The sequence below is a fragment of the Maniola jurtina genome, chromosome 17 (genome assembly GCF_905333055.1).
Source record: "Maniola jurtina chromosome 17, ilManJurt1.1, whole genome shotgun sequence".
NCBI classification, from domain to species: domain Eukaryota; kingdom Metazoa; phylum Arthropoda; class Insecta; order Lepidoptera; family Nymphalidae; genus Maniola; species Maniola jurtina.
In genome coordinates this window covers 2,411,311-2,425,907 of record NC_060045.1, presented here as the reverse complement: position 1 = coordinate 2,425,907, position 14,597 = coordinate 2,411,311, and the positions used below count along the sequence as shown (strand labels likewise).

At 39.2% G+C, this 14,597-nt stretch overlaps 1 protein-coding gene across 2 annotated transcripts in view; it reads left to right on the top strand.

The window, feature by feature from the left end:
- LOC123873569 (chloride intracellular channel exc-4) overlaps nucleotides 1-14,597 on the top strand; it is a 62,890-nt gene that overhangs the window by 46,490 nt on the left and 1,803 nt on the right. The window contains exons 2-7 of one of the 2 annotated variants that reach the window (XM_045918450.1): nucleotides 5,168-5,269; nucleotides 6,097-6,261; nucleotides 8,121-8,260; nucleotides 8,955-9,057; nucleotides 9,395-9,505; nucleotides 10,964-11,041. In XM_045918450.1, the coding sequence (XP_045774406.1) occupies nucleotides 5,168-5,269; nucleotides 6,097-6,261; nucleotides 8,121-8,260; nucleotides 8,955-9,057; nucleotides 9,395-9,505; nucleotides 10,964-11,041 (699 nt within the window). The remainder of the gene's footprint in view (nucleotides 1-5,167; nucleotides 5,270-6,096; nucleotides 6,262-8,120; nucleotides 8,261-8,954; nucleotides 9,058-9,394; nucleotides 9,506-10,963; nucleotides 11,042-14,597) is intronic. The other variant, XM_045918452.1, reaches the window with a different exon arrangement.

Genomic DNA, 14,597 nt, shown 5'->3' with positions numbered 1-14,597 from the left:
CTGGTGATCGTAGCCTTCCCAAAGAGCGCTACCACATTTGGTCCTCAGAGTTTTCTGAATTTGTGCAAATACGATAAATAGAGCTTGATTAGACCACATGACTCGCAAAATGTTTTGGTAATCATTATGTATATGCAATCAATAGCAACAGGATGTATACTGTACTTAAATAAATTCAGTGAGGGTTAGATGACGCTATGGATTTAATCTTTACACAATCCATTTCCTGTATCGTCAAGTGTAAATTAATAATTTATAACACCCCCGACGATCCAAAGTATCTGAGTTTTCCAAAACATCATTTTCAAATCAAATAAATAATTATGTATTTAGGCAACGTCCATCTTGACAGCTTGACATTTGTCTATTGACATAATATTATGAACCTAACGGTTATCTAACCTTCTTTTCTACAAGAAAACTAGAAAAGAGCTGATAACTCTTAAACGGCTGAACCAATTTTTTTAGATTATAGCTAAGAACACTCTCGATCAATCCACCTTTCAAACAAAAACAACTAAATTAAAATCGGTTCATTCGTTTAGGCGCTAAGATGCCACAGACAGATACACAGATACACACGTCAAACTTATAACACCCCTCTTTTTGGGTCGGGGGTTAAAAATAGGAGTTGCCAATATGTATCTAGCATGTTTTATCCCATGTTTATTTCCGTCTCTAGAGTAAAGAACATGTTGGTCACTCTACGTTCCGCGATGTAGAGACCAGCGTCGCATGCAAATGAAAACAATATCCACGTTGGAAATAAACATATTTCGCTCGTCACACCACAGGTCTATTATTAAAGTGGTATCGCGCTAGAAACTCTAGCGTTTAGTATAATTGCTAGGTACACAGTTATTATATGTCTATTGTTGTTCAATCATCTTCCGTTCGCTTTAAACAATTGTTTGAAGACAAGAAAAATATCAGTTAAATAAAAGCGATAGGAAACTCGAAGAAATAATGCTGAAAACATTAAAGCAAAGACAATTTTTGTTGCTCAAAGACAAGTAGAGATACTTCTTAAAGATAGATTAATATAAACGATTGAAATCTGACGAAAATTTGCTGTCGAGGTACCGCTGAAGAACAAAAGATGAATGGCATGCCGCATACGTAAATACCAGAAAACGAATACTCTAAAATTTAACTCAAATAAAATTCTGCAAGACATCGTCAGAAGGGAAAAGGTACTTCTTAGGCAAGGTAAGGTAGGTCTTAGTTGCGAAAGCAAAAATCCTATCCGCAACAACTTGATTTAATAAAACAAATGATTTTTATAAAAACTAATTGAACTGTCAAATATTTTTACTTATAGTTATTAAAATCCAATTATAAACCGGCAATGCAGTAAAGTTCACAGTTTTTAGCGTTATTTCAATAGGCGCAAAGTTAATGATTTTACTAAAATATATTATAAATCTATCAAATGTACAGTTATAATAATGAGGTTTCCAATTCTGTCGTTAGAATTATATTTGAGGTAGAGTAGTGATGGCCTCATAAACAGAACCTACACCTGCGTTAACGGTGAATCACACATCTATTTACATGTAGAGAAGCGGTAGAAAGCGGTTCTAATCAGCGCTCGTTTGAGCCCTTTGACCCCAAATCCTCTCAAGTCAGTGGTTCATGACTCATGAGGGATCAAAGAGCCCTTGTTAGCCCGACTGCCTACACTTCAGTGGAACAATGTAGAGAACCCGATGGCCGATGACTAATAACTATCGCTTTTTAGTCTTTGCTCTAACAAAGGGAAGGGAAGCATACCGGAAGTACGCTAAAATAACGTTCTGGGAGATACGGTCACGATAAGTTTTCACAAGTAAGGTTTTGATTTTTGGATTTTGACTGCAGACTAGCTTATCGCAACGTATCGCACTGTAGTTAATAGAAGGATAAAAAATATAATAAATAACAAAAATATCAAGTTCAGAAAGTTAGAAAAATAAGAGTTAAGAATTATAGGCAAATATGGAGCACTCGAATAGGTAGTACGGAAAACTTACAAATCATCAAGTAGTAGGAAAAGTATATAGAAATACGTATTGCGAAGAAACCAATTAGGTAAACATATTGCTGAGTAGCATAATTGCAAAGGTAATTAATAAAATAAAGACCCAAGACATCATCTAAATGAATTAAGAATCGCTAAAAAAAGAAAATCAACTTTTGGGGTTACTGAACCGTATTGGTTGTTTTTTTTTTAGAAAAATGAGTAGGACCACATAGAGATGTGGCATGAAGTAGGGTACAGAGTCTGTAAAAAACGGTAACGGTCAACGGTCGTAAAATCACAAAAATCAAATCAATTACCTGGGACGGCTCACGGCTCGTAATCAAGTAATTTATTACCTAACAAGCATCGAGTGATTACTTTCTATGCTGCCCAAGGAAAAGCTCCGTTCACTAATCGTTCAGTATTCCATAAAGTAAAAGTTACTACAACTTGTTCCTCGGCATTTTAATTTAAACCCGACAATTACTAACGTCTATAACTAAACCAGTAATATCGGTTTTTACCGTTCTTTTATTTAATAATCGTTTTATTGTCAATTGTATTTCTCTTTTAGTTGGTAATCTTATGAATAAGTAAGCAAAGAATATTTCCAAGAGAAATGGTAGGTATTCTAACAAAGTACTTTTGGCTTGAACTTTGAAAAGCATCGAATTGAATGAAAATAACAGTCTGTGAAGAGAACTAACTGATATCGTAATTATCACTCGTAGATATGAGAGCAGACATGATAATATTGTCATAGTACCTAGTTATACACTAAACTAAATGGGAGATCTATTGTAAATCTCACATAAATACGTTCCTGAGTAATAATTTTAAGACCCATTGTACATACAATTTTGCAATTGATAAAAATCTAATCTAATCTGCATAGCTAGCATAACTGGTACATAGTAGAGGAGCTTATTTTCTCACAATGTTTGATACAGTATACTATTTTGCTCAACTAAAGGAGACAATTGTTACAAATTTCTACCAAAATATGTGAAAAAAAAAAACAAAACAAGTACTGGCCGCTCCGTTGTTACACTAATCTTCAGGTGTAATAATTCTCAAGATATGATTCCACTTTGTTTCACTTTGATCACTCTGGTGATATCACCTAGGTGAAAACAGTGGAATTCATCCTACAAAGCCTGTGTCACTTACGGGTTCAACTTATTCGTTCTTTTTAGTCTTATTCCTTCATTGCTGAGGGTCGTGACTCCTTTCCATTCATCACATAATGGCAGGAGTTCTCTTGGGATAATAATGCGGTAGGTTCCCAGATCCCTCCGCATACAACTTACTAAGAGAACGAAATTTCGATTCTTAGGTTTTTACAGTTATTATCAGATGTTAGTTATAATAACCGGGACCGACGGCTTAACGTGCTCTCCGAGGCACAGAGGAAACGAAAAGGCCAAATCATTATCATCATCATCATCATCAGCCTGCGGACGTCCACTGTTGGACATAGGCCTTCCCTAAAGAGCGCCACCACACCCGGTCCTCAGCCTTCCTCATCCAGCGACTTCCCGCCAGCCGCTTTATATCGTCGGTCCATCGTGCTGGAGGGCGTCCCACACTACTCAAGGACTAACTCACACTCAAGGACTTTCCGGCTCCAGCGGCCATCGCCTCTACGACAGACATGGCCTGCCCACTGCCACTGAAAAGGCCAAATACGGACCTCCAAAGTCAGTCACCCATGCAGTTACCGACTTGGGTCAACTCATGAGACGAGCAGATAAAGTCAGCAACGCATTTCTTCGATTCTTGTACAGCATGAGCAGTTACCTACTTGCTTCCTTGGTCGTATAGTTCACAATTTATATAAAACAACTGATATTAGACAAGCTCTAATAGGTAGTTGACAATAGTCGGTACCACGTCGGTACATCTAAAGTAATTGCTTTTTGTTAAACCGTCGTAGGTAAGTCGTTACGATCGGTCACGGGGCATCGTGTCACGAAACAATGGCTGCATGAATATTCAATGAAGGTTTTCATCTTACGTTTCGACTGACGTAGAAAATTGCTTCCAGGATCGCGATCTCTGTTCACTATTCCAACTACCAACTATGAACATTGAACATAATTATGTCATTGCGGGAGAATGTGAGAGGAATTTCATATAAAAATTGTATCTAAATGAAGGATTCATTTGTCGGATTATATTTTTAACCCCCGACCCAATAAGAGGGATGTTATAAGTTTGACGTGTGTATCTGTCTGTGGCATCGTAGCTCCTGAACTAACGAACCGATTTTAATTTAGTTTTTTTTTTTGTTTGAAAGGTGGCTTGATCGAGAGTGTTCTTAGCTATAATCCAAGAAAATCGGTTCAGCCGTTTGAAAGTTATCAGCTCATTTCTAGTTACTGTAACCTTCACTTGTCGGGGGTGTTATAAATTTTTAATTTACACTTGTATCAGATTGAATTGTTCAGTTGCCGGACATCTGTATCGCCAATTCTGGTACTTAGCTTCCCATAAGGGGTATGAGTTTAACAAAACTGGTATAACCCTTTCAGGTTAGTCCGTTTCCATCTAAAACTGCACCGATCGGGGAGATTGCAATCAAGGGATTACTTTTCAAGGGCTAAATAATATAAAAAGTAACTATCCCATCTTCGACCATATTATGTGGTTAATTTCGATCAGGTTAGATGATGGTCAGCCTGCCTATTATTGGATTAAAAAATACTATGTTTTTATAGAATTGTTATAGCATTAATTTTATTTGTATCTAATTTCGTTAATAGCCTAGTGTGTAGCCGTCGTTAAAGGTATTCTCATAAAACTGCCAGAGATATCGGAAAGCTGACCTCATACTCGTAGGATACTCGTAAATTATAAACTGACTGCACAAACAATTTTACCGCCTCTTTTATGGACGAAGGCCCCGCGTACTTTTATCCTCAATCTCATGTGCTCAATTTTTTTTTTAAAGAATATTAACTAAGTTTATCATGGTGACTAACATTCCCCTTTTCCCCTTCAACTAAGCGTAAAGCTTGCTAGGAATAGGTACGACAATTGTTAGTGCAACGGGTAGGGTTTGAACCGGCGACTTTTCTGATTTCGGTTCACTCCGTTACCCATTGAGCTATCGAGGCTCTCTAATTAACTAGCTATTAACTATGATCTTTTCTTAATTTACAGGCATCAACCATCGATGGCAGGCGGAAAGGTGCGTGCCTTTTCTGCCAGGAGTACTTCATGGACCTATACCTCTTGGCAGAACTTAAAACCATCAGTCTAAAAGTAAGCGAAACCAATTTTGTACCACTTAAATTTTTCTTTAGTTCTAGATAATTATGTGGATTATATTTTTTATATATATCTTGTTTTCGTGGCTAAATCACAATCATGCTACTGTTTCATATCTCTGCAGAAAATGTGATCATATTTATGAGATCAATCAATGAATAAAAATTGTATCACACAAACTGTTAGGCTGTGGGCTAGCACCCATATGTTAACCCGAACACGGCAAAGCCAAAAGGAAGGGTTAGAATTTTAGCAGTCTATGTATGTAGCTGTGTGTTCCACCGTAGTGCCTAAACTACTGAGCCGATTTTGATGAATGAAGTGTCAATCGATTCGTTATTATGATCCGGGTGCCATAGGCTACATTTTCACGAAAAATTCGACCTGACAAATGTTAAATCCAAAAAAAAAATTTTTGCTGTTGAATTACATGTAATTATCACATGTGATTGTAGCAAAGTCATGGTCTGAAATTTCGTGCTAAGGGAGCTAGAAGCTCTTCCTGTATAAATGTGACATCATTCAATTTATTGTGATTGATGAATAATAAAACCCCCGACCCAAAGAGGGGTGTTGTAAGTTTGACATGTGTATCTGTGCATCTGTCTGTGGCATCGTAGCTCCTAAACTACTGAACCGATTTTAATTTAGATTTTTTTTTGTTCGAAAAATGGCTTGATCGAGAGTGTTCTTAACCATAATCCAAGAAAATTGATTCAGCCGTTTGAAAGTTATCAGCTCTTTTCTAGTTACTGTAACCTTTACTTGTCGGGGGTGTTATAAATTTTTAATTTACACTTGTTGTTTTTCAACATTTGCAGGTGACAACAGTGGACATGCAAAAGCCTCCGCCAGACTTCCGCACCAACTTCGAAGCGACACATCCGCCCATACTCATCGACAACGGTCTTGCCATACTTGAAAATGAGAAAATCGAGCGGCATATCATGAAATCAGTGCCTGGTGGACACAATCTTTTTGTACAGGTAAGACGTTCTTACATGTTCTATTGACGTGGCAAATAAGTTTTTTTTTTTTTTTTCAAAATCTGTGCGGGTCGGTACCGATCGGTGCGGGTAAAATAGCCCCATACTATCTTATGAGCTCTCATATAAGGGTGCTAGCATAAAGAACCAGGTTTCCGGTACTCTGATCGATGCGGGTAAAATAGCCCCATACTATCTTATGAGCTCTCAAATAAGGGTGCTAGCATAAAGAACCAGGTTTCCGGTACTCCGATCGATGCGGGTAAAATAGCCCCATACTATCTTATGAGCTCTCATATAAGGGTGCTAGCATAAAGAACCAGGTTTCCGGTACTCCGATCGATGCGGGTAAAATAGCCCCATACTATCTTATGAGCTCTCATATAAGGGTGCTAGCATAAAGAACCAGGTTTCCTGTACTCTGATCGATGCGAGTAAAATAGCCCCATACTATCTATGAGCTCTCATATAAGGGTGCTAGCATAAAGAAAAAGGTTTCCGGTACTCCGATCGATGCGGGTAAAATAGCCCCATACTATTTTATGAGCTCTCATATAAGGCTGCTAGCAAAAAGAACCAGGTTTCCTGTACTCTAATCGATGCGGGTAAAATAGCCCCATACTATCTATGAGCTCTCATATAAGGGTGCTAGCATAAAGAACCAGGTTTCCGGTACTCCGATCGATGCGGCTAAAATAGCCCCATACTATATTATGAGCTATCCCACTCATCCATCCATCAGGTGGGTGATAGATCCTATAACAGAAGTTTTGACTAGTTAGGATGTCTGTACTAGAAGAACTAGTCTGACTCAGGACTATTCCATCCAATTGGAATGTTAGATACAGATTTTACTGGTATCTCACCCTATCTTCAAGCCACCTGTTGCTTCACCAATTTCCTTTGGTGGACTTGTATGGTGCTAATTTTAATAAAGAAATTATTTGGAGTTGGGATTTACTTAAATAGCGGCATTTATAAGACTGGTTTTTATTGGCACCTTACTTTATGCAATCTGTATCAGATTTCTAATATTCCTCGTTTAGCAAACGTTATGTCATATTTGCGAACTCGTTTATTGGTTCTACATCGTTAAGTATACCAGTTTTGATAGCATCGCCATAAGGAAGATCAAACCTGTCTATGGATGGAAAGCGATATTGATTTGGCAATTAACACTTTCATTAATATAAAATTAAATCATTTGTTTTAATTTATGTTAAGTGAGTTTATTAATTTCGTATTATGCAATGCAATTAAATAATCAGGCTTGACATTTTGGTTGTACAATAATTTTGTGTATTGTGAGTATTCCCTGGGCTTGCACCAATTTAAATAATAAGGAAAAGGTGACTGACTGATATATCAACGTACAGCTCAAACTGCTGGATGGATCGGACTGTTTGGCATGCAGATAGTTATTATGAGTACACATCCTCTAAGAAAGGATCCGATTTTTTTTATTAACAGAAGAAAGAAGCTTTTGTAGTTTCGGTTACTTATTCTTCTTACCTGATAAGTAGCTGACACCCGCGACTTCGTCTGCGTGGATTTAGGCTCAAAATCCTGTAGGAACTTTTTGATTTTCCGGGAGTAGCCTATGTGTTGTTAATCAAGGGTAAAATCTATCTCCATTCCCAATTTCAGTCAAATCCATTCAGTAGTTTTTGCATGAAAGAGTAACAAACATACACACATGCATATTGCATACACACAAACTTTCCTTTCGTCTTTATAATATTAGTGTGATGTGACGATGCTTTGATATTTTACTATCATGTATTTTGACCTGGCATAGGTTATATTATAATGTACTTGGTTTTGTTAATGTTAAGGAGTGTGTCGGTGTTCACTTGCAGGACAAAGAAGTGGCGTCGCTGATCGAGAACCTGTACTCGAAGCTGAAGTTGGTGCTGGTGCGCAAGGACGAGCAAAAGTCGGCGGCGCTGCGCGCGCACCTCGGCCGCATCGATGCGCTGCTCGAGCGCAGGGGGACCAGGTACAACCATTTTTCTCGTCTGGTCTTCCACCCGGACCCTGTCAGACCAGGGTCGGGGTAACTGGTCAGGGCGTTGGCCCTCTTCAGTGGTTGCAATGCCGCCTGCAACTACAGGAAGGTCGCTGCGTACGACCACTGGGCGTTGGTGTCGTTTCCGATGCTTTCACGCTGCAGCCCGCGTGAGTTCGTGAGCGATCAGCTTGCTGCAGCGGAGTGGTAAGTCCGTGTTGGCTACGCCTGTAAATAATATGCTTTGACATTCTAGGAAGGGAAATAGGACTGTAGAACTGATTCCGTAATGTGACTCGCATTAACAAATAGAATGAGTACTTATAAAATTTCAACTCAGTAATTTAGTCATAACTATAATGGACGCGCTCCACGCTTGTAGCCAAACAACATACAGCAAGCATTGGCAAACACTCACACATGGCTTGCCTTTTTGCTGGTAAACTAAAAAACCCAGCGGTGCCGTCCGCGTCAGGTAACAGGCGTCTCAGGATCCCGGGTGTCGTATGCGACTGAGACGTCTCACACATGGCTTGCCTGCTAATCGGAACGCTCCAAAGCGTTGGTAATACGCAAACACCCAGCAACACGCTTGCTGTTTGTCACAAACATTTGGTGGTTCCATTAGATTCAAAAGGCAATTCAATTTCCTGGTATCTAATCCAGAACTATGTCGGTTCCACAGATTCCTAACAGGCGACACGATGTGCTGCTTCGACTGCGAGCTGATGCCGCGCCTCCAACACATCCGCGTCGCCGGGAAATACTTCGTCGACTTCGAAATACCGGTGAGCGTTACTCCATGCTGTCGCCTTACTTCATTTTAACTATCCTACCCTAAGAATGTTAGGGTTCCGTCCCCGGAGGGTGCCAACGAGACCCTATAACCAAGACTCTGCTACCCATACGTCTGTCTGTCTGTCTGTCAGTGGGCTGTATCTCGTGAACCGTAATAGGCAGAGAGTTAAAATTTCCACAGAATGTGTACTTATTTCTATTGCTGTATTTCCACAGAATGTGTACTTATTTCTATTGCTGTATTTCCACAGAATGTGTACTTATTTCTATTGCTGTTTAACAACAAATACTAAAAAAAAAAATTGATACTATCATGGATTGTTGCAGACGAGTTTCCGCGCACTCTGGCGTTACATGTACCACATGTACCAGCTGGACGCCTTCACGCAGAGCTGCCCCGCCGACCAGGACATCATCAACCACTACAAGCTGCAACAGGTATGTACATGGTTGCGGATGAGTTGTCGCTACATATGTCACACGTACCAGCTGGACGCCTTTACACAGAGCTGCTCCGCCGACCAGAACATCATCCACCACTACAAGCTGTAACAGGTATATATGTACATACATGGTTGCGGACGAGTTGTCGCTACATGTATCCATGTACCAGCTGGACGCCTTTACTCAGAACTGTTTCGCCGACCAGGACATCATCAACCACTACAATCTGCAACAGGTATTTACATTGTTGGAGACGAGTTGCCGCTATATGTGCCACGTGTAACAGCTGGACGCCTTCACGCAGAGCTGCCCCGCCGACCAGAACATCATCCACCTCTACAAGCTGTAACAGGTATATATGTACATACATGGTTGCGGACGAGTTGTCGCTACATGTATCCATGTACCAGCTGGACGCCTTTACTCAGAACTGTTTCGCCGACCAGGACATCATCAACCACTGCAAGCTGCAACAGGTATGTACATGAATTGCTGCTACATGTGCCACATCTGCCAGCTGGATATACAGGAGCTTTTCATGAATTGGAACAGCGCGTACAAACGGCCCGACAAGAGTGGGATGGCGTGCTACATGAATTTCTTTCTTTCGCTCACAGAGAAAATTGTAAGACATTCAATAACCTCTATGTACTATGTACTGGATAGGTTGTTCCGAAAAAATAGTGTTTTATGAACTTCAAAATTCAAAATTAGTATGATACTGACCAGCAAGTTATAAACAAAAGCGAGTTGCAGCTGCAAAAAAACATTGTACCCCAATCTAGTATGCAGTATAATAGAGGCTGTTGACATTTGACAAAAACCCAGGAAGGATTCACAGAAGTTGAATAGCTCTGATCCATGTTGAAATGTGACTTAGAAATCGAGCGTTGCGTACGTATACGTGCGAGTATTCTAATCGACTCACATTCTTAGCGCATACGCTTAAAGTGAGTCAATAGGGATGATGCCTACTAGTCAAATCGGCAACTTTTTATCAAACGTAGAAACGCTCGCTTAGTAAGAGAGCTTGTATGAAATACATAGATGTGACGTCATAAACATTTGACATGATTTGACGTACTTTTTTAGTTAAATCGATAGGTAAGATTTTAAAGATGGCTAGCAACTTAAAACTTGCAGCGGATGTACATTTTACGAATTTTAGAAGATAATAATTAGTAAGAAATAATTCATTCTTGACATAGGCACCATCCCAATTGTATCCTGTCGCTTCAACTTTTCTATTATATTATTTATTGATCGAAATCTCTATATTCTCTATACTATATTTGATAGTCAAAGTATTATGTGTAGCAATCTTAGCCTCTAGCTCCATTATTTAGTATTTTTTTGAGTTATAATTTGATTTTTTCTTTCCGGATATATTTATTTGTCCTGCCCTCGTAGTACGCTATACTCTATCCCATGTTATATTCCTATCGCCTGCAGTTATCGTCTAAGGGTCTGATCATGTCGCCCACGCTATCGCGGCAACGCAAAGAGGACGTTAAGCCGCCGGACGCGACGGTACGTTGCGTGGTTGTGACGTCATCAACTGACTGTTTGTACATACATCGTAACGCTTAACTCACATGCGCCACAAAATAATACTCGCGCTTTTCTACGGATGGGCCCTTTTTACTATGACATTCATATACGCTTACCGTTTCACTGAGACGGCTCCCGAGGTGGTTGCGCGGTGCAGGAAGGCTGATGGCTCTGTTATGGGCTTCCGTGATAACGGTCAAGCAGCTTGACGTCAAGCACGTATATTTTCGCTTGAACCAAGCATTTTGACCGTTTACAAAATTAGCTTGACGCTTGAGTCAAGCATTTTACGTGCTTGATGCGATTTTATATTTTTGCTTGACGCGACGTTCGGTCAGTGTTCGAGCTATGAGAAAAGTGTCGTTTGCTTGATCAAGCTTGACGGGCGCATCAAGCTGCTTAATGCGACAGTCAAGCAGCTTGATCAAGCAAAACAAAACTACGTGCTTGACGTCAAGAGCCGCTTGACCGTCTCGCAACGCACAGATGTGAAACCGTCGCAGTTGAATGGTAGGAACTGTTTTAGTTAAACTTTCACTAAAGATTCAGATTCTTAATTACTGATGCGAAACCTGAATATTTCTAGTACAAAGAAATCTGTTAGATCATAGATCATAGCACAGAATGCAATTTATCGATATGTCATAAATAAAACGCAAACTAACCACCCATAAACAGCTATTACTAAAAAACCCAATAATTTTTACTAAAGCAAAATTTCATGTGGAGCGGGGATCAAACCTAAATTATTTAACATCTTGGATAGCAGAATTTCAGTTATTGATATTTGCTTTTTTTCCGAGTACAAGGAAAAGTTTTTTTATTCAAATAAACTTTTACAAAGTGCTCTCGGATCACCAAGAATCGAATCTTCGTAGTTTCGGTTATGGATCTCTATAATATAATCTGATAGAAATCTACTCTTAAAACTTTTGTGGTCCTTCGAAAAGTGGTGCGTGTGAGAGAAGCTTGCAAACCGTCAACTTTACGCCTCGCAATAACCTCGCCTGATTCATACGAAGTAAACACATCAATGTCTATAATACTGCCCTCCTCAAGCTAAAACGTCGTTAACCAACATTTGGTCAAATTCGACTTTTTAACACTATCTTACTCAGAATTTTTTTTTCTATCGACCAATCTAACCGGTATTTTCCTAGCTGCTGTAGTTTTTGATATAGCAATATGAAGAACGTCGTTAAGTAACTACCTGTTTATATAATAACAATACTTAAACGTATTTAACTGACATTGCCAGTCTAAAATGTCTCTAAGCGGCGTTAATTTTTATTGCTACAAGGTTTTTTTCTTAAATTCCATAGCTTAAATGTCTTTAAACGAAAATGCTAGACTAAAATGTCTTTAATCACACATAAACGCGTTACAGTTTAGTTATATTTTGCAAAAAAGTATTGTTTCCTAGACTGAAATGACTCTATCCCGCAATACATAACTTAAATGTCTCTAACTATTCCCGCATCTCGCCAGGTTGTAACTTTATTGTGTATTCGTTTGTCCGTACATCTAACCCAAACAGTATTGATATCAATGCAAAGAACGTTTAACGAACTTTTATCAAACAATAGTTACATTTCATAAACGATATAAACCTTCTGAATACGGTACGTCAAAGAAAATGTTGCAAAAATCCTCATTATAGGGACCACGACTTGTTTGAACTTCATGGGCTATAAAATGGCCAGTATAAGTAAAAAATAAGGTCATTCACCATCCAAACGTTGAAGAGGACACACAGTTAACGTGTGTCCTTTTCAACGTTTGGATGGTGACTGCAAGAAAACTAACCCTCAAGGTGGACACTACTGCTGAAGAAGCCGCTCAAGTGGTTGTACTACTGCGATCAGGGATACGACAATGTGATGTGGCACGGCAACTTAATTTGAGTCGTTTTTCCGTGCAGCGGGTATTCCAACGGTTTCAAGAGACTGGGGGCTACATCCGGAGGCATGGATCAGGTCAACGATGCTGCACATCCGAAAGAGACAACCGCTTTATTGTGATATCTTCTTCGCGCAATCGATTCCTTTATGTCGTTAAGCTGCAACGGCAGCTCCGAGAAGTTCGCAGAGCTACAGTGAGCACGTCTACGATTAGAAGAAGGTTGCGAAAGAAGAAAATTGCGGTCCGCGTACCTGCTAGGGGTCGGAAATTACCTGCATAGCATCGCAGGGAAAGGTTGCAATTTGCCCGTGAGCATGTCAACAGTTGAACTCTCGACCAATGGAGGGCTGGACTCTTCTCGGATGAGATAAGAGTATCTTTATTTTGTTATGACGGGCGAAACAGAGTGTACAGAAGACAAGGCGAACGATTTGCTCAGGCTTGCATAGAAGAAAGAGTAGAATATGGCGGAAGATCGAGCATGTTCTGGGGTGGCATGTCAATCGACGGAAATACGAACTTGTGTGTGTTTCCCGGACTGGAGGAGCTCGTGAACAGGGATCACTGACTGCTCATCGGTACAGAACAGAGATTCTAGACGAGCATGGGCACTTTCGGACTGACGCTCTTTCAATTGTTGTAGTTACCGTTACTTTCATTGGAAAACCTCAAACATTTATAAACAATGCTAACCTAAAACGTCGCTACGGTGCGATCTTTTGTAATAAACCACATTTTAGTTTAGCAAGTCTCCCCAAAAAACGCTACTGTAAACAAATCATTTCTATTCTTCTAGACTAAAATGTGTTTAAATTACAAGAACCGCATTTAAGTGTTTTGTTATTGATAGTTTTTAGGATCATAACCTAACATATAATGTCGTTAAAGTCTTTTAGAGTCATTTTACTTTAGGAATTATATAACTTTTTTAAGTTCCGTAAAAAGATAAAAAAAGTAAATGCAATCCAAGCCATAAACGTCTTAAAGGGTAATCTAACGACATTTAAGTTATGTAAACATAAGCCATTGTTAGAAAAAATGCTAGACTAAAAAGCCAAAACTCTCCTGCTATAATTATTATTTACTCTAGAAACTTAAAAATACAGCTATTCGAAAGTGCTCTGTTTGCTCTACATTTCTATAGTTTCAAGTTTTGTATACGTTTATTAGTTATCAAATGGCATCATTTCTTTATAAATTTGCGCTTTTTTGATCATATCTCGAAACTTGGTTTTGGTAGTTAACGACACTTTAGCTTTAGGAGGGCAGAATATTATTGACAAAACATGGTGAAGTGTATTTGTTACACCATAGTACTCTCATCTCACGGAACATCGCTTATTGACAGATTAATTATTATTATTATTACCTTATTCAAATGCAAATAGGCACGGCTTGACAACTCCTGCTAAGTTCACTCAACTTCGTCTTATTACTGACATTTTTTTTTAGTAAAGTTAGCGGGAAGTGTCAAACTGTACTTGTTACGGTGGATTTACATATTCGCTATCGCGTCTCATTTCGCCAATGGCCATTAGACGGCGGCTTCGACGAAAGTCGGGGGCGGAACGAGAGCGAAGACTATGTTTCTTATTTCTTATTTTTTTTTATTTCAAAAGAATATTAGCCATGT